The 22956-nt window shown below is 36.0% G+C and overlaps 1 protein-coding gene across 1 annotated transcript in view; it reads left to right on the forward strand.

The window, feature by feature from the left end:
- The window catches only part of LOC148941501 (protein-glucosylgalactosylhydroxylysine glucosidase), a 110798-nt gene that overhangs the window by 67039 nt on the left and 20803 nt on the right, over positions 1 to 22956 (forward strand). The window contains exons 7-10 of the mRNA XM_089103816.1: positions 1568 to 1703; positions 2648 to 2795; positions 15570 to 15747; positions 18576 to 18754. Of these exons, the coding sequence (XP_088959942.1) occupies positions 1568 to 1703; positions 2648 to 2795; positions 15570 to 15747; positions 18576 to 18754 (641 nt within the window). The remainder of the gene's footprint in view (positions 1 to 1567; positions 1704 to 2647; positions 2796 to 15569; positions 15748 to 18575; positions 18755 to 22956) is intronic.

Raw genomic sequence — 22956 nt, forward strand, 5'->3', positions numbered from 1 at the left:
TATCAAAAAGTCAGTTTTGGTCGTAAAATTATAGTTTTTTGCCTTTTATTTTACTTATGATAATTTTGTTGGTAAGAAAAAGAAAGTAAAAACAAAATCTGCTCAAAAACTGGCCAAAAGAAATATATAGAGACACTTAAACACTGAAGTACTCAAAAGCCATGATAAAATACCTTTATCGATCATATCCATACACATGTAAACTGGGGGAAGCAATAGATATTATTCTGAATAATGTATTTGAGGTGAGCATGGGCTCAAACCTTACAAAAAGCGCACTGTTTCATGATTAGTTGCTTCGGGAATTATTCTGAAGGTTTTATTTAACCTGTATTTGTCGTTTTGATAAGAAATATTTGACTTTTAAGTTCAGTTTAACCTTGAATGCGCATAGACTCCCTTCTTTCTTTGGTAAGACGAAACTTGGATTAATACGAACTTACTCTTCTAGGATATCGGTGCGGTTCGTTTAGAACTATAATTCAAAACTCTTGCAAAAGCCACTTTTAATTTTCAAAATTCCTAGCCTTAAAAAATGGTAATTATCTTGTTTTCGTCTTTATTTTTTTAAATAGAAAGGAATGCATTGCAGAATACTTACTTCGGGGAGCCTGAAGTAAAGAATTTTCTTTATATCAGTTATCACTTCTTTTTTCATGTTGATAAAAATTTTCTTTACGCTGAATTCAATCACTTCTCATGTCGTTCCCCCTCCCATGAAAGGTGAGCGTGTTTGTTTTTATGTCCTTGGGTCTTTTTATGTAACTTGGAATTGCTGCTCAGAACTTTGAAAGGAAATTAACTTGATGAATATGTAGGCTTTCTGGAGAAACAATGGAATAGCTGAGGATACAATTCTTTCCACTAGTAAGGATTAACATAACAAGGCCCAAAAATGACAATGGAGGATATTAAAATTTTAATTTTCAAACTTGTCAAATAAACTTGAACATTTTTTTTTTCTCTGTCTTTGTCAATTCTTTACAACACGAAAATTACAAATTATAAATGGGTCTTGGAAGTTAGAGGTTAAGAGTCACCACAGTTCGGCACTGGTAACTTAAAGCATGTTAATTTTAAAAATTAAATGATGTAAAATAACTCAAAAATAAAGTGTTTTTATTTTATTAATATTTTGATTTGTACTTGTAATAATAACAAAGCTATTGTAAAAAGAGGAATTTTTTGTATTGAATTAATATGAGATAATTTTTTTTAGCAAATTATCAAAATAAATCCAGCAACTTTTTCTCAATTTTAGCTAGTGCTTTCATTGTTTTTCAGGATAGTCGAAAGGTCCAATAAACATGCCTCTGGGGCTTTCACAGGAGATATTTGCCTTGTAATTGCTCCCAGAGGAGAGCTAAAATAGTGCAACGAACTCTACAAAGTCGTCACGGATTTAAGTAAAAAGGCTTTAGACTCATTACATCGTCAGTATCTTCTCAAACCCCTGCGCCAATATGGTATTCTAGAACAAAATTGCAATTTTGATAATGGCATAATATGAAAGTGCAGCAAATTCACTTAGTACCTGTTTTGAAGTAAATTAATACTTTTTTTTAAGGCAAAAGCTGTAATAGGTGCCCAGTATTACATTTTAAGTTCACTTCCTTCCCGAACTGAGACTGAAAGAAGTGATAGATTCTGGGGCCTTAGTCCTGGTGGTCTTGCCAATGGTGCACTGTTCGCTGACTATCAAGGTAAATCTTTGTATTTGATTTTTTTTTTCTTCTTTTTCAATAATGCTGTTTTTCAAGGTTGTAGCTGACAAACTCAATTGAAAAGGTAATTAGTTCAGTTTTATTTTTTTAATCAGCTAGGGTTAATAATTTCTTAGACTACACTCCCTGTTAATTTACAATTAAAATGAAATAACAATATAGAAAAAACGACTATAGATTTCTAAAAACCAGTGAAAAAATGATTTTTTAAGCCATATTTTTCAAGGGTGTAGCTGACAAAGTTGATTTGACATCTAATTGATTCGATTTTTTATTCAACTAGAGTCGTTTTCTTACCGAAAATTAAAGTGTATATTTAAAATTGCTGATTGGTTGAAAAATTCTATGGAAAATTCTGATTGGCTCAAATTAACGCTAGCTAAATATACGTATCATTAAAGTCTCATCGTAAATGGGTCTCAGGGAGCAGAATGCCTCAATTTTGGAAAATGTCACATGTTAGGTTAGGTAAGGTCTTGGGCAAGATGATATATTCAAATAGTACGTGTTTATAGAGTACTTTTCCTTAATTGTTGTGGGGTCTAACCCCAAGACCAATACGTGCTGTGGCTATGCGTTACTTTTTGGTCCGTATACTAGCACAAGGAATCCCAAAATTAGATAGCGAGTTCCCGCCGTCTTCTCACCTGTATACTACTGATTTTAAGTAACTTCCTTAATGAAGGCATAATTATTAGAAAGTTTAGAACTTTAGCTAAGAGAATATAATTGACTATGCAATCTTGGTACTTGTATAGGGGCTATTCATTTTTTTTTCACCCCTCTACTGAAGGTTAAAGGCTCTAACGAATTATCTTGTTTTTTCCTTATGTCTTATGTACCTAACTGTTGTCTGTGTTTATGGCTTCACTCCCCAAATTAACTCCTATGTACGTTACTTGTACAGCTATGCTATTTTTTAGGTCATTCATTTTGGGACACCGAAACTTGGATGTTTCCTCCTGTGCTACTCATGTGGCAAGACATTGCAAAAGATCTACTTCTTTACAGGCAAGCTACAATAGAACCAACTAGGGATAGAGCACTTGAAAATGGTCACAAAGGCTCAAGGTGAGAAATTGTAGATAACGTTTATACTACACTCCTTATACTTTGACTTTGCCGATCTAATCCCATAAGAGCGTTGTTCCTTTTTTGTCATCCCATGGCAGTTTAATATGTTGCGTCTGTTTTTTTCCTTATCCTCTTGAGGACAATATTTCCTAGTCAGGGTTGGAGCCACCCTTATTATGACTGCTTCGTTTACACCTCGAATTATTCAGAAGCTATTTATGTTCTATTCATGTTGGTATAGAAATGAGGTTTGTAATTATCGTTTACACACAGAGATTTTAACAATGAGATTTATCTTTGCAACAAGAGAAGGCAGCATAAAAACTTTCAAATGTACTTAACGGGCCACTTTCGGTAAAGGACAACAATTACACTAAGATAGAAAGGGGCTGCAGCCTGTGGCTTTGGACCTATCAAATGATTTTCATACCCTTTTGGTGGTTCACTGAAAATAAGACATTCTTGATAATTTTATTGAGAAGTTTGACCTTCGAAGATAAAAAAAAATGTGTAGATACCATTGTGAACCTGTTGTACTCTGGTGAGTTTTCAGTAAAATGCAAGAGCCCGATTGAACATTGCATGTGTGGGGGTTGGGGCGAAAGGGGTATCATCCCCCTTCCTGTTCAGGGTAATTTTAGCTAGTTGTAAGTTCTAACGCAACTTTTAATTTTGGTTCTTTATTGTTCAATTTTTCATTTAAATATGTTCTTTTTTTGTTTCGTGAATATTTAAAAAAAACAAGTTTTTTTCTACTGAAAGTAAGGAGCAACATTAAAACTCAAAACAAACAGAATATATCCCGTATATGAAGGGTTGCCCCTCCTCAGTACCTTGTTCTTTACGCTAAAGCTGTTAGCACTTTTAAAAAGCTTCCTATTCTAATTAAACGGCCCCTGTGTTTCAATAGCCAAACTTAAAAATCGGGACAAACAGTCAGACTTTAGCGTAAAGAGCACGGTATTGAGGAGGGGGCAACCCTTAATATACGGAATAATTTAGGTTCTTTTTGGGTTTTAACGTTGCTCCTTACTTTCTGTTAAAAACGCTTGTTTTATTTATTTATTTCGTTCGTTTTCAAATAATGCAGGTAAATCTGGATCACCCTCCATGAAATATAACCCCGCACCTCCCTCACAGGAAAATTCTCCGTGAAAATTGTATCCAACTTAAAATCCCCCCCCCCGTCAACTTCCCTCCAGACAGTTCCATCCTCGCTGAAAATCCCCCTCCCCGTAGAACTTCTTGCGGACGATTCAGCCTGAAAAATTATATTTAGCATACTTTTATTTGAAAAAGAATTTAATCTAATCTCTAATTAATTTCTCGATCACTCCGGAAATGCCCCCTTCCGTAGAAATTTTTTCCAGAAATCAAAAGTCATGGACAATAGGCCCTGGATATTTCCTCCGGAACATCTCCAAATGCAAAATTGAGTTGGCAAAGTGAATGTAAGACAATTAAAAAATTTTCGCACCGGATTTCTGTCAAATCCCCCCAGTGTAAAATTTTCGCTGAAAAATTCAAAGCCCCCCCCCCCCGGAAATTTCCTCCCCAAGGAAGATTGCCCCAATAGAAATATATACCATGCACAAAATCCCCCCCCTCCCGAAAAATGTCTGTATACTTCCCAATAACAAATACTATACGTAAACAATGGGCAATTTTCATAGCTTACAGGCCTCTCGCCACCGACTGTGGGGAGTCATTTTACCCCTAAAGACATATTTATTTGATATTTAAACTATACTGAAAAAAGGGCTATCTCGAAATTTTGATCAGATAACCTTGGGGGAAAATGGGCATGGGAGGGGGCCAAGTGGCTGTCTAGTCTTTTTTGTCACATAAAAAGGGCGCTAGAAGTTTTAATTTTCGTTCGAATGCGCCCTCCTCCGATCTTCTAGGACCATTATTTCAATATAATCACCCCTAGAAAAAAAGAGAAATAAACACGCATCCGTGATCTGTCTTCTGGCAAAAACAAGTTCCACATTTTTGTATATAGGAGCTTGAAACTTATACAATAGGGTTCTCAGGTACGCTGAATCTGATGGTGTGATTAAGATTTCTTGACGTTTAGGGGTTTCAAAAATCAGGTAAATTTTCTCGTAAAACTTTTAATAGGTAAAATAAAACCTAATGAATTTTATATATTTTGAATCGGCATAAAAGCTGATTCTTTTGATGTGTCTATTGATATTAAAATTCCGTTTTAGAGTTTCGGTTACTATTGAGCCGAGTAAGAAAAAAAATGGAAAACTTGCCCACTGTAGGTATGAAACCCATGTCCTACCAAAATTGAAGGATTTGCATGCCGATGCAGAAACAGCTAGAATTAATTCCAGAATTGAAATTTTCTATGGCCTTAAATTTAAAGTAATTGAAGAATTAGAAAAAATAGCCTTTTGTGGCCCTTTTCTGGGCGAACCAACATTCTGTTTACATGGTCCTAGGAGTTACATCTGTTAAATTCAAACTGATCAGAGACCAAAAGTTTGTTGGCTCGTTTTTGAGACCTACTACTACCCCCCTCGCAATAGAAATGTCTGATTCTTTTAGCCTGGGGAACTATGCCTTTAATTTACTAACAAATTGGACAGCCAAGATCAAACATGCCTATGTTTGTCCCACTATAAAATCTATATCTAAATAATGAGCAATTTACATAATTTCATTTGCATAATTTCGGCCCTTTCCTCTGGGTCTGCATGATTCTCATCATTTCCGGAGGCGTTTTTATTGATTTTTCTGAATATTTTGAAAAAAAATAGCAATGTGTATTTTATCTGGTGCCAGGGGAGGGGTATAGGGGGGTTTTGAGGGCAAAATGAAGGGTTTTGATTAGTGTTATGTGCGACCATAACACTGCTGCAGTTTAGGTAGGAAAAAAGGTTAGCAGCTGGTTTCGTATTAAATCAGGAGTTGAGCAGGGTTTTGTTCTATCCCATTTTATATGGATCATTTTGATGGACTTAACTAGCACAGAAAGGCAACGGGAGATCACGGAATCAAATGGGGAGGAAAAACTCTCCTGGACTTAGATTACGCTGATGATTTATGCATCCTAGATGAAAGTTTGAGCAAAAGGAATGAACATTTAGAGGTTTTGCGTTTACAGGGTGCAAGAATAGGTTTGAAAAATTGTGTTAAGAAGGCTAAATCACTGAGGGTAGGAATAAGTGAAGATGAAAATGTGACGTTGAGTAATTAATAAAAATATTAATCAGGAGGGCAGCTTCACTTGCCTTGGTAGTATTATTAGTAAAGACGGTGGGAGCAGTGAAGATGTTAAAGTAGAATAGCCAAGGCTCAGGCTGTTATTTCACAGTTAAAGAAAGTTTGGAATAATAGGAAACAAATTCTGCAAACCAAGATTATAATATTGGAAGCTACAGTGATATGGGCGCTCCGAAAAGCGGATAATGATTCGGTAAATGTTTTCCAGAAAAATTGCCTACGGATTGTTCTGGGTACCCGGCTGACTGACCGTATATCAAACAGTAGGCCGTACGAAAAGTTTGGTTTAATCCCGCTTTTTTGGGATATAATGAAAGAAAGTTTAAGAGGGCTAGGGCACGTTCTGCGGATAAAGAATGACAGATTGCCGAAGATTGTCCTTTTCGACCAACCATCTAGGGCTAAACGGAATGCAGGTCGTTCTCGTCTGGGGTGGGAGGATGTCATAAAGAAAGACTTAAAGGAACTGCGCATTTCCTAGGAGCATTAAAGAGGGAGTCTTTGATAAGATTGGGATAGAGAAGGAACGTGCTTAGTTGTGTTGGCCTCAGGTGGCTTGGTGCTGCGGTGAATTGTTAGTAGTAGTAGTAGTAGTGGTTTTGAGGGTAGAACAGGCACAAGAGAATGCTGACGGCCCTCCAATCACTTTCAACCCCTTTGAAAAGGACACTACAACTTTAAATTTCGTGTCAAAAGAGCTCCCGCACAAGTTTAGACGACAACCGTTCCACTTGGCTGTTTACTAAGTCGGCGCTAGTGGGTTGACTATGACTCCTTGTAAATTTTTCTCGTAATTTCAAGGGGCTGTGCAGCTGAATCGCAATGAAAAGTGGTCATGTTTGAATCATTGTCGATTGGGGCGTTTTCCCTAGTGGACAATTTCATTGAAATATGTTTTTTTTTTGCGTCACTATCGGCCGAAGTTCACTCTTTACTAGGTTTCAGATACTACTCCAACCATGATATGATGCAGCTGCTGCTATAATCCCGATATGTTCCAACTTCTACAGAGTGGTCAAAGATGGTGATATTTGGTGAATTTCCGGTTGAATTTATTGTATCAATGACTGTAAACTTTGCTGTTTGCCAGACATTTTGTAGCCCTGCTTTTACTGCCTCTTCCGACAGTGTGATGAGGACTTTTATAGCTGTACTTTTCGTATAGCCTAAGGTTTCATCTTTTTTTTTTATAATTCACAAATGTGATTGATAGCCCTTTTATTATGGAACCCAGGAAGTAAATCTACTGTGCTATCATTTACTTAGGATTCTTGGTTATGCTACTGCTTATCATATACAATTTCCTACAAGAGAAGAAATAATTTTGGGTATCTATCAACAAAAATTCAAAGCCATAGAAGAAAACTTCATTTAAAATACCTAAGAAAATATGCGTAAGGGCTTAATACCTCGTACAATGTTTGCATTATTTATTGATAAAGGTATCCCATAATTTGCCGATTTAACAATTTCCAAATGATTGCAAAAAAAAGTCGGAATTCTGTTGTACCATTTGAACAGCTTTGTAAAGAAGATATACACATATCCTGAACGTTTTTCTTCAAACCGTGAATAAATTACGTCTTCCGATTTTGACCAAAGCTTAATACGTTACTTATATAGCCCCCTACACATTAAGTACCAAATTTAACTTTCCCAAGCAATAAAATCTCAAATGAAAAACATCTGACGTCATGGCTAAGCCATAAAAGGCTTCCAATTACGTTTGGTGTTTAGCAACTATTCTTTGACCTAAACATCAAAGGCAAACTAGGAAACAGTGTTTGTTTATCCCTTCAATCTATTAATTTAAAACAATAAAGTTTTTTTCCGAGGGAAGTAAAGAGCAAAGTTGACACTTAAAACGGACAAAAATTTTTACTTCACAGCTTGTATAATATATATCAATTATACTAGTACAAATAAACCAACTAATTATTTTACCCTATGGTTTTAGGATTATAGAAAACTAGTGCTTTACTGAAAACACAAAAGTTAAGCATAAAAAACAGGAATATTGGTTTGGAAGTCAAAATTGAGTATTTAGTCAGACGACAATAAACTAATCTATAAAGCTTTTCATACACCAGTCTTACACCAGTTGTGACATCAGTAACTTTCAGTATACAACTACAATTGTCTTAAAAACATAAGCATAAAATTAAATGTTTTTTGAATAACCGCAAAATAATTGAGCAGCATACAGAAATATTGGATTGATTTATTACTATGTTATTTTGTATTTTCAGTAAAGCTCTAGTTTTTTATAATCCTAAAAGCATAGGAAAACATAATTAGTTGGTATATTTGTACTAGTTTTATGGATATATATTAGATAAGCTGTGAATTAATGATTTTTGTCCATTTTAAGTATCAACTTCGCTGTTTACTTCCCTCGAAAAAACTTTGTTTTTTAAACTAATCTTAGTTTGTTTTTGATTAAAATTTAATGTAGAAACAATTTAATGTAGAAGAAACATCATTTTAGTTTTATACGGAATAATGTACCTTCGTTTCAAGTTTTAATGTCACTCCTTAGTTTCAGTTGAAAACTTACTTTTAATATAATTTCTAATTGTCACCGATCTAGGGGAGATAATACACCTCTAGAAAATACTGCAAACAACCTTGACAGCGACGAAAAACTTTCAGTCTATAACATAAACTTCATTATCTATACTTCCCAAAACAATACATGTTTTTCAGGAACGTTGGTTTTTCGATGAGCAAAAAGCTATTTTTACTCGGCCGACTTCACCTGAAAAAGCCATAATGAAGAAAGGGCTCTATAAATCACCTATTATAAAGCAGAAAATATAAGGCTACTGTAACAAAAAAGACCTGTTTAAGGGCTCAATTATACTAAAAAAATTAATATAAGCTCATTTAAAAGCTGATATTTATAAGCTCATTTAAAAGCTTATATTTATAAGCTCATTTACTATAAGCTAATATAAGCTTGTTTAAAAGCTTGTATTCATAACAATTCGCTTTTTATAAATTTGACTTGATAGTACATTCCCACAAAATACGATTTCAGTTGTTTCTCCCATTTTTCTTAAATGCAAAAAGTGCCTTTTCCAACGAAATGACCAAAAAAGGTGTTTTTCAAAACCTAGGCAGGAGCAAAAAACTAAGGGGAAAGGGACGTCTCTTCTCCTCAATTACCACCGTTAGAACTAGCCCACAGGCTTCATCGCAGAGTGAAGTTTGAAGGTTCAATTCAAAACTGTTGACCATTCAAGCTTAAATTTTTGGTAGATTTTTAGTAGAAAAGTTATAGCTTTAGTTAATTTGTTTTCGCATTAATCTCTTACTTTCAAGATGAGTGGCCGATTTATGAAACTTACAAAGAGGGTCTGGAGGGGGATTATATGTGAGGGGTTCTTATAAACCTCCAGTTGAGGGCTTTGGACCATAAATACTGCATTGGTGCCGCTTCCAAACTTCCATTTGAGGAGTGATACCAAAAGTGCCGTTTTTAGTGCTATATGGCACTTTTGGATAGTAAAATGTTGAATTTAAATTGTTTCTCTATACAGCTAAACTGTTAGATTCCGATTTCTTTGGGGTGGCACAGAGGTGGAAAAGGCAAGGCAGGTCATCATCAGCCCCGCCAGGAATTTCCTTTGGGGTGGCAAATACTGCAAGGAACAAGCAATTTTAAATGGTGTTATTTTCTTTTCCTGTTTATATAAAGGATTTCAATGTATTTAAACAAATGTATGTAATGTATTTATCGATAAGAAAACCCTATTGCAGAGGTTGTGATGGCTTCAGTTATGTAGAAGATCAAAAGTCTCACAGAATTTCTATCCATACAAACAATAATACTCTTTTATCCAACCAAAATTCTTTTATAGTAATATTAACAAGGACTTTTTACCAAAATTACTATTCATCGCCCATTTTTTAAGTATATTCAAATTTTATCCAAATTAAAATTGAAATTTTAAACGTACGACGGTACTAATGCACGTTCAATTAGTGATTTACACATTTTAAAAGCAATTAACCAGGGATTGAAGGGACAGGTACCTTAAATTTTATCTTGGTTAGGCTTGGGAATGATTTGAAAACAATCAGAAATTAAATAAAAAAAGAACTTTTCAATTTAAAGCTAGGAACAGATTTGAAACTTATTTGAACAGTTAGTTCTTTATATAAAGAGGGCTGTCTCCCCCTTAGCTCCTTACTCTTTACTGTGAAGTTTGGCTTTTTTCCAAATTTTGTCAGAAAATTTGCAATTGGAAAGATAAGATTTCCCAAAGCACTAAAAATACTTTTGTTTAATGAGCAAGGCGTTGAGAAGGGGCAATCCCCTTTGTATACAGAGTAATTCATATTTGTTTTAAGTTTTAAACTTGCTCCTTACTTTAGTTGAAAACCCTTTTCCATTTATTTAATTACATCTCATGAAACTATTATGATTTATGAATGCATCACTTTTGGTAACGCAGAAAAAACCATCAATATTTCAATGATCTCTGTTTGGATTTTGATGGGTAATCAAACAGTTCGTGGTAATGAACTGTAAGTACGGAGTGACCCGGCTCAATAGCAGCCAAAACACCAATTGGTATATCAAAAGAATTGGCTTATTATGCTGATTCCAAATACATAAGCTTCATTAAGTTTAGTTTTACCCATCAAAAGTTACGAGCCTGAGAAAATTCGTCTGATTTTCTTCTAAAAATGGGAGAAAGACTCCCTAGAAGCCATATAATTTAATGAAAATTACACTATTAGGTTCAGCGTATCAGAGAACCCTACTGTAGAGGTTTCAAGCTCCTTTTTACAAAAATGTGGAATTTTGTAATTTTTGCCAGAAGAAAGATCATGGATACGTGTTTATTTGTTTTTTTGTTGTTGTTTTTTTCCCAGGGGTGATTGCATCGATCCAGTGGGCCTAGACCGTTGAGAGAGTGTTCATTCTATTGGAAATGAAAGGTTCTAGTGCCCTTTTTAAGTGACCAAAATAATTGGAGGGTAACTAGGACCCCTCCCACTCCACCTTTTTCCCAAAATAGTACCACCAAAATTTTGAGGTAGTTGTTGTTTTCTACATAGGTTAATTATCCAATAACTATGTTCCTGGAGATAAAATAAGACCATACAACCCCTGGGGAAATATTTTTATCTTATAAAATTTGCCCATTGTTTTATTTGTTAATGGGAATATGCATACATTTTTCGGTTGGGGAGGGGAGGACGAATTTCTTGCTGGGAAAATTTTGCACGGAGAGAATATCCCATGGAAAGGGAAGTTTCCAGGGGGTGAACTTTTCAGGGAAAATTTTACACTTGATAAATTTCTCAGAATTCCTATACGAAATTTCTTTATGTGTCTTACTTTTTCTTGGACAATAACCGGACAAGGGTAATTTTGCGGGGTAAATTTTAACCAGCATTGAATTACCTAGTGGATATTTCTGTGCGGAGGAGGATTTTTTTGTGGTGGTGGAGCCAGGTATCCTGGCGTTATTAAAAAAAACGATCAGAAATTAAATAAAAAAACAAGTTTTTTCAACTGAAAGTAAGGACCAACATTAAAAAATAAAACGAACCGAAATTATTACGTATATGAGGTTGGTTGTCCCCTCCTCAACCCTTCGTTCTTTACGCTAAAATTTAAGTTTTTTGTCAATTCTTTAAAAAACACTCCTGAAACACAAGGGTCGTTTAATTAGCACAATAAGTATCTTTTTTTAAAGTGCCGAAAAACTATAGCCTGAAGAGCGAGGTATTGGGGAGGGAGCAACCCCCCTCATATACGTAATAATTTCTGTTTATTTTAAGTTCTAATGTTGTTCCTTACTTTCAATCGAAAAAACTTTTTTTTTTATTTAATGAAGCTTACAACCATTTTTCTAAAGACAATAAAAAAAAGTATGTCAATTAAAGTAAAAGTATATAAAAATCAAAAAAGTAATAATTAAATTACTTAAACCAATAAATCTTTCTGTAAATTTGGGTGATTATTTGGGTATTTAATGTTGGGTATGTAATTTGGTGTAATTCGGAAATGACTTTGTCGAATTGTCCGTCTCAATCTGCTCTTTTAACATCAATGACAGAAAAGATAAAGATGGCTCATTAAATCAAAAAATGAATATTTTGACATTTTATTCTTGCAAGAACATTTACTTCCTGTCATCTCTGTTAACTCTCTACAAAGAAGTGGCCACCATACTGTCTTTATCACCAATGCCCGAAAAACAAAAGGCCGACCTTCTGGGGGCCTTGCATGCCTTATCAAACCATTAGCTACTCCTTTTTCACCTATCTTATTTCATTCCTCTGATAATATTATGGCAATATGACTTGGTCGCTTTGTATTTATAAATGTATATCTTCCCTACGATCAGAAACGTCTAGCTTCTCATACTAAGTTGTCTAATGCCTGCTCATCCCTGAAAACTATGTTATGCAATATCGAAAAGCATGGGTATCGTTGGCTAATGATAGGTGACTTCAATTGTGATGTTCATAGCTCCTCTACTGGTACCAACTTAGTTTTATAGTCGTTGCCTATTGGTTACCTCATAGTACCCAAAGCTCTAAATTACAGTTATATTCATAATAGTGGCACTGTGACCAATATTGATCATTGTATCTGCTCTGCCGATGTTCCCTGTTCTTTCGTTAATGTTGACGAAGACGAAGGTGATTTTGACCACCTTCCCCTTTCCCTTACTGTGACATCAACCACTGATCCATCTAATTATCCTTGTGCTGCTAATAAAAAATAGTGTATGAAAATAAAAAGTGGAGCAAAGCCAATTGGCCTTTATATATTTCTACCCTAACAGCTCTGTTGTCCTGCGTCAAGATTCCTTTTAATCTACTGTGCACGAGTGTTTTTTCGCCACAAGCCAGAGCGCAACTGAATGTTTATTACCTTCACGTAGTTAAGTGCATGAAACAAGCTGAGAATCTGGCTGTCCCCCTTGTCCGGGTTAAACTCAAAAGTCAGCCCAATTTGGAAAGAAGACCCGGGTCTTAAAGCCATCAAAAATCGTTCTAAACTCTGGCTTCACATCTGGATTGCGTGTGGGTGGCCCTTGCGAGGCCAAGTGTTTGATATAAAAAGTAAGACAAAAGCGGAGTTTAAACGGTATCTTCGTTTGGTTCGATATAATGGTGCTGAGTTCCCTAAAAGTGCAAGTCTTTATTTGATTCATTAGGGACCAGTGATGTTATCCCAGATTCATCTTGGCTTGGGCATTATAAAAATGTTTTTTGTAAGATTGAGTATAGTGTTGATTGTCATTTTCAATGCTTAGTTTCTAAATTTTCGCCACTTAAAGTTTTGCAACTTCATGTTATTCCTGTATCAACTAAAAGTATTGTTAATTGTATGCTTAAATTTAAGTCTAAATCCAGTGATCTTAATGGGATTAGCGCTCACCATTTACATTGTGATTGTCCTGCACTAGTCGCTCGGCTCCAGTTACTTTTTCAGTTCTGTTTATGTTTGTCAACGGTGCCTGATTCCTTCCTTTGCGGAACGGTAACTTCGATTTTTAAACGCGGAAGAGACCCTTTTGATTGCAGTTCATATAGGCCCATCGCTGTTGCTTGCAATATTAGTAAGGTTTTTGAATGTGTTCTGCTTACGTATATTATTGAACGAACTGCGAAAGACTCAAACCAATTTGGGTTTCAGCCTCGTATTGGGTGTCAACATGCGCATAAGACTATAGTTTCTATTCTTTATAATGCCCAGTCTAAAGGTTGTGAATTACATATTTGCGCTTTGGATTTGTCTAAAACTTTCGATAGTATTTGCCATGCACCAAAGTGGCACTCCTTGTCAGAGTTAGGAATGAACCTTTCTGTCATACATTTACTAAAATTTTGGTATAGTAATTCGTTTCTTCGTTTAAAATCTGGTAGAGGGTACTGCGGTAATATACCAGCTCAATCTGGAGTACGAAAGGGTGGGGTGCTATCACCTTATCTATTTAATGCTTGCATTCAAAGTGTTTTACAAGGAATCAAGCATTCGTATGTTTATAATTTATCTGATGTGTCTTATATTGCGTATGCGGAGGACCTGCTAGTTTTAATCCGAACCAAGTCTATTTTGGCATTATCGGTGCAACATATTTTTAAGAGTTTTTGGGATGTCGGTCTGTTTTTGAATGTTGATAAATGCGAATATTTAGTTTTTAATCCCAAATCATCAGCTCACAATTTGTCCTGTGGATCCTTAGTAATTCGCAATGTTACGAGTTTACAGTGGTTAGGAATTATTATTTGTTCTACACTCACTTTTTTGCGACTTCAAGTTCTGAGAGATGTTAAAAAAAAGGTTGAAGATCAGATATGCGAAAATTGTACCTAACCGTGGAAAATATTCACGCCAAGCTTTAGCTAAAATGCATTCCACATATTATGACCATTCTGTCTTGTTTTTAAGTGAAATGTATTCGTTATTGACTAAGAATGATTTGCGCATAAGCGTTCCGTATCGCTTATTTTAGATATAGCAAATTTTTACCGTACCGCCCTAATTTACATCGTAATACGCGCTTTATTGAGACCTATGGTCCTACCGCAATTATTCAATCATTTAATTATTTAGTACTAGTTTACCAAGACTTGACTTTGGGTGCCTAGTCACAAAGCATAATATTATCCATGTGTTTTTGTCAGTGATTAAAGTTTAAGTCGTCTTTGTTTCTGTGTATTTAATTTTTGTTTCCCCTTTTTATTGTACTTTACTCCGCTTGTTCTGCATAAAAGTGGGTTATAAATAAATTATTATTATTATTATTATTGAACCCTCTGCGAGGAATCCTCGTCGTCTAAAATTTATTTCTTGTTTCATTTTGCATGCAAATTTATTTGCTCTTTTTATTTGTGAATTTTTCCTAAAAGTTCTTAAAAATGAACTGAATCTTAAAAACAATATCCTAAAATATATTCTTTGTCCCCCAACCTCCACTGCTATTCTGGTCTTTGGCTGCCCCTGGAAAACTTTCTGCCGGTGCCCTTGAAATGTATAAAAATGACATGGAAGAAGAAATAAATCCTATTTACGGATGATTTTTGCATTGTTTTTGGATTAGTATCAAATTCCACCAGTATTATTGACTTTGTAATTTTATGCTCTGAATTGAGTTCAGGATGAATGTGAAAGCGAAAATTTGATAAATGTATAATATAACGATATATAAAATTGATACATATGTTTCTAGTAAATTTCGGCATTAGTAAAGAGCAAACTATGCTATAAAGTCTTCAGTAGATTCAAACAGAGGGGGGGGGGAATTACATTCATGTTATGCTTTTGAAATTCTTCCATTATAATCCTACTGTTTATCGTGTTTACAATAGCTATTTTTTGTATTTGTTTAATACGTGCAAAGGCTAACCATCTGCAGTATCGGCTTATACCCAAGTAGATGAATTTTCATATGACGTTCAAGCAATTTCTATTCGGAACAAAAAGTTTATGCTAAAGCCTATATAGTTATGCATCGGGCAAATTTCCTTGTATGCACTCAAGTATTCAATTTTTTTCAGGTTTTCATGGGAATCGGCTTATACAGGGACAGAAGTTACTCCTGACTGTTGTCCAGAGACACGAGAAAATCAAATTCACGTGACCGGCGATATTGCCTTTGCTGCCAGACAGTATTTTGCTGCCTCAGGCGATAGGGCTTGGCTTACAGGAGATGAAATGTATAATTTCAACGTTTCAGTAAGATTATACTTACTTTTTTTTCATTTACAAATTAGCTACACGATATAAAAGTTCGCCAAGGAGAAGGCCTACCAGAAAAAAAACGGTGCATTTTTCCTGTGAATCGGCTCGGAAGCTTCATCACTCATTTAAATACGCTTCACACAGCATTTTGTTTCTGCCACCACCAGCAGCAACAAGCCATTGCAATCCACAATGGTACGAGGCTGACAATTCTGCGCAAGGATTAAAATTTTAGAATTCTGGAAACAACCACAGAGAGTGGCAGTCCTGCCATTCAATTCTGAGCTTCGCTCTTTGTTCTCTTACAAAGCATTCTCGCTTATTTTAAATATTTTCGTATAATAGTTACGTTCTTTGTTTTGCTTGGCGCCTGCTGAATTGCCAAAAGTTTTCATTTTTCCGGTTTATCTTCTTTAGTCCGTTAAATCTGACCTAGGCATCTTAATGTTTCTTTCACTGTAAAATGACAGCGTAAAATCCTTTTCCCATAAGCAAAAGTTATCGTTTGAATTCTCGGATTTTGCTTCAGGAACTTTCTTTAGCTTTAAAGTTTTTTTCTACTTTTTCAAACGAGATGCAAGGTGCCTGTAATAGCAAACATGCCAATAGTTCTGACATTCAGTTTTTAACACATTAACTGGTTGAATTTAAAGGAGTTAAAAATGGACCTCTGCAATTTATCTCTCTGGATGACTGGTCACCAGATTAAGGTTTATAATATATCTCGCTTAGAAGACAAAAGAAAATGACAAAGACTAGTTCTATCGAATGAATCGCCGGCAAGATATACTGAATTTGTCATATCTAATCCTCTTTGAGCAATGTGGCTTTAAAGGCGATGCAATGCTTTTCGCCCTTGGTGTTTTTGAGGTTATCCAAAAATTACCAGCTATGCTAACCAGATAATTTCTGTAGAGCACAAATATATGATGATGGTATATGGAGTGTTTGCATAGATTTTGGAAAAAATGAAATTCTAAGCAAGATCTTTTTGTTCGGGAGATTGATTCGCGGAGATTTACATTTTTCATCTGATTCTTTCGCCAGGGACAAAGCCGGCCATATATGACGTCATTCTTGTGTTGTATCGTCTTGAATTTGAAGATGCAGTTCTTGTCAAAATCTGGGAGGGAACATAAAACACGGGGGAATTTAATGTTGTAATGTTACACTGCCATCGGAATTGCTATTAAGTTGAATTAATCAAAAAAACTTTTTCTACAAAATAAGTTTTTCAAAAAAAGATAAAGAACTCCATTAAACCAAAAATGAACAAAAATAGAATCAAATAGTTTACCAAGAATACAACTACCACAAATCAGTATTAATAAATAAATGAAACCCAAAACAAACAAAAATTAAAATAAGTCATACTCAAAACAAGCAGAAATTAATCTGTGTAGGGTTATAAACCCTATGCTTTCTAAAAGCTAGAATATAATTTGTACTTTACTGAAAAATACTCTTTTAAATTTTTTCACTTTTACAACTTTAAGAAATCGAAAATTCATTAAGATTTTAAGGAATAAATATCAGCATATGTATATTAAACTTAGAATGCTCATTTTTTTTCATTTGAATTTTTTTCAGGTATGGAAAACAAAAAATAAATAATACATCTTTACTAAGGCAGCGCAATTGCGCTGCCTATGAAACTCATAAGGCATGTTAAGGGGGATGTTGAACGGTGATCAGAGGGCAGCCAAACCCCCTCCCGTTTGCTCTTATAGATTTCCCGTAAAATTGATAAATATTTTGATTATAAATAGGCATGTTTGTTCAAAATAGTCAAATGGTCTAACAATTATGCTTCCCGGGATGCTATGTCCCTTACAGTCCCCGGTGCAAGGAACATAAATTATGCAGTTTGTTCTTTGTTTCCGTACAGGATTTGTCATTTGAAAAGGGAGACTTTTTAGACACCTAGAGTGTCCGAAAAGATCAAAGGTATTAAGGTGAAATTTTGGGGAATGTTGAGCGGTGTGTATTAAGCTAAATCAAAAGACACTCTCTGCATCCAAGCTATCAAAAAGGCGTTTCTGCAATATCTTTTTCACTCCCACTACCTGGGACTGCAACTGTGAATGCAACTGCGACTACTTTCGACTGTTGCTGTAACTTTTTACGACTGCGACTAAGATGACTTGCGACAACTACTACTTGCAACTTTGACTACTTATGACTTAGAATACGACACTTGCGACTGCGACTGCTTGTGACTACGACTACTTGCGACTCCAGCTGCAACCGCTTGTAACTGCGACTACTTTTACCTGCAAATAAGTTTAGGAGATTTTTGAGCAAATCATGGCTACCAATCTCTCCCAAAAGCTGCAACCTAGTAAAAAAACGAACCACGTCCCATTGTAACCAAAAGTCAAAAAGCACGATTAAAAAAAACTGGCCAGTGAAAGAAAATAGTCATTTGTAGCTGATTCAGGAATGCTTCAAAATAGGATGTGAAGTCGGAATAGCCGGACTTCACTGTGAAGTTTATGTTTAAAAGGTTTTTTTTAATTTGTCACTGTCTTAAAAAATTTTACCCGTTATTAGTAGATTTTCGTTTTAATTGTAAATGGGAAGAAGGTGTGGTCTAAGAAATTATTAACCGTAAAACAAATTATTTATCTTAATTTGGGGGGATTTTTTCATGTTAATGAGATTTTCTTATGCAATCTCCATAGTTAAAGTCAATCTGTGATTTTATTTTATTTTTCTCTCCAAAATTCCACCTTCAATAATATTTTTATTTCATCTGTGGTTTGTTAGTGGTTCCTTTACTACAACTGAAGCCTTCCTTTTAATGTTTTTTTTTTTTTCAGGCAAATGGATGTCAATTTATTCGAGAAATGGCTGAATTTTGGGCTTCAAGATCTGAATTAAATGAAACTTCTGGACAGTATGTCATCAACGGTGTCATGCCCCCAGATGAGGATGCACATTACGTCAACAACTCAGTGTACACTAACAGTATTGCCTCTTATACTATCCACTTTGCAAAGTATGTCAACTTATCGCTAATATTTGAATTAGTGATTTTGTGTTAGAAAATTTATGTTCGTTCAAGTTCAAACATTACTCTCTGTTTTCACTTGAAAAACTTGATCTTTCAAAACAAATTTCAGGGTTGACTCAAATAATTAGAGCAGCTGAAACTTCTCTCAATCTCCATTCTTTATAATTAAAATTCAACCTTTGTATAACGATGCTTTGAAACTGATCTTTCCACGGGAAAAACCTACCCAATTGTTTAGAAAGCTTGGAAATCCCAATAGTTATTTTGCTAGTTGTAAAAAAAAATAAACTAATTACTTGTATTTGCTCCTATACCCAGTAGGATAGTTCTGCGTCAGAGACCCTTTAAATACCTTGGCAGAATATTATGAAAACTACTAAAGGTTTCAAAATTCAGCACATATCTACCCCTCACAACGTGTTGTTTGTTCTATTTTTCGTGGTATCATAGGCAGCGCGCTAGCGCTGCCTAAGTAAATGATGTGGGCACAATGTGTTTTTTTTGTGTTTTTTTTTGGCTCTCCATACTCGAGCACTTTGTATCAAAGGTTCCGTCTTATAAACTTTAAAAAGGACTAATTTGATTGAAAATTTGAGTGGCTAACGCGATTTTTAATACTCGAAAGAGATTGAAAGGCAATTAGCCCCCCCCCCCACGCCCATCAGTCCCCCAAACACATCCAATCAAAGATTTTAGAAAGCTATTTTGTTCGGTGTAGTTGATTTTAGGATAAGAAACATGTTTTTGAGAAGGACACTCCTCCACAGCCCTCAAGGCAAGGGTTTTAAGTTATGCCTTGGGGCATATAAGGTTTTTATAGAAGGTGTTGTCGTAGAAACTTCAAAAAATGCTCATTCGATTGGAAATTCAAAGAGCTAGTGCCCTTTTTAATATTCGAAAGCGATTGGAGGGCACCTAGCCCCCCCAAGCAGATCATTTCACCAAACACGTCGAATCAAAATTTTGGGATAGCCATTTTGTTCAGCGTAGTTGATTTCCAGATAGAAAATATGTTTTTGAGGAGGACACTCCCCCACAGCCCTCAGGGCAAGGGTTTTTAAGTTATGCCCTGGGGGGTAAATAAGGTTTTTAAAGAAGGTGTTGTCGTAGAAACTTCATAAAAAGCTCATTTGATTGGAAATTCAAAGGGCTAGTGCCCTTTCTAATAGTCGAAAGTGATTGGAGGGCAACTAGGCCCCCCCCCCCCACCCCCATCATTCCCCGAAATATATCCAATAAAAATGTTGAGATAGCCATTTTGTTCAGCGTAGTTGATTTTTAGATAGAAAACATATTTTTGAGGAGGACACTCCCCCACAACCCTCGGGTTAAGGGTTGTAAGTTATGCCCTGGGGGCATATAAAGTTTTCATTGAAATCTTTGTCGTAGAAACTTGAAAAAGGGCTCATTTGATTTGAAATTCAAAGGGCTAGTACCCTTTTTAGTAGTCGAAAGTGATTTGAGGGCAACTAACCCCCCTCTCACGCCCACCTTTTCCCCAAACACATCCAATAAACATTTTGAGACTGCCTTCTGTTCAAAGCAGTGAGCAGATGTGGAAATTCGGCCATTAAAACTTACAACCCTTCCCCTCACAGCCCTCAAGGCAAGGTATGTAAGTTATACCCTGGGGGCATATGAAGCTTTTATTAAAACCGCAGTCGTCGAGATTTCAAATGGGCTCATTCAATTGGAAATTGAAATGGCTAGTGCCCTTTTTAATAGTCAAAAGTAATTGGAAGGCAACTAACACCCCTTCCACGCCCACCATTTCCCCAAACACATCCAATCTGAATTTTTAGATAGCCCTGTTGTTTCAAGCAGTTTAAAGATCAGGAAATTATAACTTTGAGCAGGCCACTCCCCCCACAGTCTTCAGGACAAGGGTTATAAGTTATGCCCTAGGGGTAATAATTTTTATTGAAATATTTGTGATAGAAACTAGAAAAAGGGCACAATCGATTCGAAATTCGAACGTCTAGTGTCCTTTTTAATAGTCAAAGGTAATTGAGGGCAACTAGCCCCCCTCTCTCGCCCACTTTTCCCCAAACACATCCAATCAAAATTTTTAGATAGCCATTTTGTTCAGTGTTGTGGATTTCCAGATAGAAATTATGGTTTCGAGGAGGACACTCCCCAACAGCCCTCAGGGCAAGGGTTGTAAGTTATACCCTGGGGGCATATAAGGTTTTTATAGAACGCGTCGTCGTAGAAACTTCAAAAAGGGCTCGTTCTATTGGACATTGAAATGGCTAGTGCCCTTTTAATAGTCGAAAGTGATTGGAAGGCAACTAACACCCCTTCCATGCCCACCATTTCCCCAAACATATCCATTTTTGTTCCACGCAGTTTAAAGCTCAGGAAATTGTACCTTTGAGCAGGACACTCCCCCCACAGTCTTCAGGGCAAGGGTTGTAAGTTATGCCCTGGGGGCATATAAGGTTTTTATTGAAATCTTTATCGTAGAAACTTGAAAAATGGCTCATTCGATTGGAAATTCAAAGGGCTAGTGTCCTTTTCAACAGTGGAAAGTGATTTGAGGGCAATTAACCCCCCTCTCACACACACCTTTTCCCAAACACATCCAATGACAATTTTTAGGTAGCCATTTTATTCAACGGAGTTGAAAGTTTTGGAAATTAGGTCTTGAAGGATGACAACCCATCCCCCCACACAACCCTCAGGGCAAGGGTTGTAAGTTCTGCCCTGGGAGCATGTAGGGTTTTTGTAGAAAGCAATGTTGTAAAAACATCAAAAAGGGCTCATTCAATTGAAAATTGAAAGGGCTAGTGCCCTTTTAATAGTCAAAAGTGATTGAAGGGCAACTAACACCCCTTCCACGCCCACCATTTCCCCAAACACATCCAATCAAAATTTTGAGACACCCATTTTGATCTGGATAGTCAAGAGTTTGGGAAATTAAATAATTAAGGATGATATGCCCCTCAAAGCCTTAAGGGCAAGGACTACAGGTTATGCCATGGGGGCAAATAATGTTTATATAGAAATTTGCCGTATACATTTCAAAAAGGGCTCACATGATTGGAAATTGAAATCGCCCTTTTTAATAGTCGAAAGTGAGTGGAGAGTCAGTAGCCCCCCTCTCACGCCCATTATTTCCCCGAACACATTCAATCAAAGTTTAGAGATAGCTATTTTGTTCAACGAAGTTTAAAGTTCTGGAAATTATATATTTAAGGATGACAAATCCCCTAGAGTCTCCAGGGCAAAGGTTGTAAGTTATGCCCTGGGGGCATATAAGGTTCTAATGATAGAGTTGTCGTAAAAACTTCAAAATGGACTCATTCAATTGGAAATTGTAATGGCTAGTGCCCTTTTTAATAGTCGAAAGTGATTGGAAGGCAACCAACACCCCTTCCACGCCCACCATTCCCCCAAACACATCCAATCAAAATTTTTAGATATCCATTTTGTTCAACGTAGTAGAAAGTTCTGGAAATTAGGTCTGCGAAGATGACAACCCCCTCACAGCCTTCAGGAAGAGGGTTGTAAGTTATGCCCTGGGGGCATATAAACCTTTTTATAGAACGTGTTGTCGTAGAAACTTCAAAAAGGGCTCATTTGATTAGAAATTGAAATGGCTTGTGCCCTTTTAATAGTCGAAAGTAATTAGAAGGCAACTAACACCCCTTCCACGCCCACCATTTCCCCAAACACATCCAATCAAAATTTTGAGATAGCCATTTTGCTGAACGTAGTTGAAAGTTCTGGAAATTAGGTCTTAGAGGATGACAACCACCCTCACAGCCCTTAGGGTAAGGGTTGTAATTTATGCCCTGGGGGCATGTAAGGTGTTTATAGGAAGTGTTGTCGTAGAAACTCAAAAAGGGTTCATTCGATTGGAAATCGAAAGGCCTAGTGCCCTTTTTAATAGTGAAAAGTGATTGGAAAGCTTGACATTTTTATAGTAAAGATCGATGTGGGTATGATGTATTTTTTTTTTGTTGTTGTTGTTGTTTAGACGAGGGCACTTTGTATCGAAGGAGTTGTCGTAGGAACTCCGAAAAGGGCTCATTCGATTGAAAATAGAAAGGGCTGATGCCCTTTTTAATAGTCGAAAGTGATTGGAGGGAAACTAATCCCCCTCCTACGCCCACCCTCCCATTTGACTTTATGTTTAAAAACTAAATGTTGCTATAAGATTAAATCAGAATGTACTGTGTTAA

This window comes from Artemia sp. Qi Xiang Cuo, chromosome 18 (assembly GCF_049724085.1).
Source record: "Artemia sp. Qi Xiang Cuo chromosome 18, ASM4972408v1, whole genome shotgun sequence".
NCBI classification, from domain to species: Eukaryota; Metazoa; Arthropoda; class Branchiopoda; order Anostraca; family Artemiidae; genus Artemia; species Artemia sp. Qi Xiang Cuo.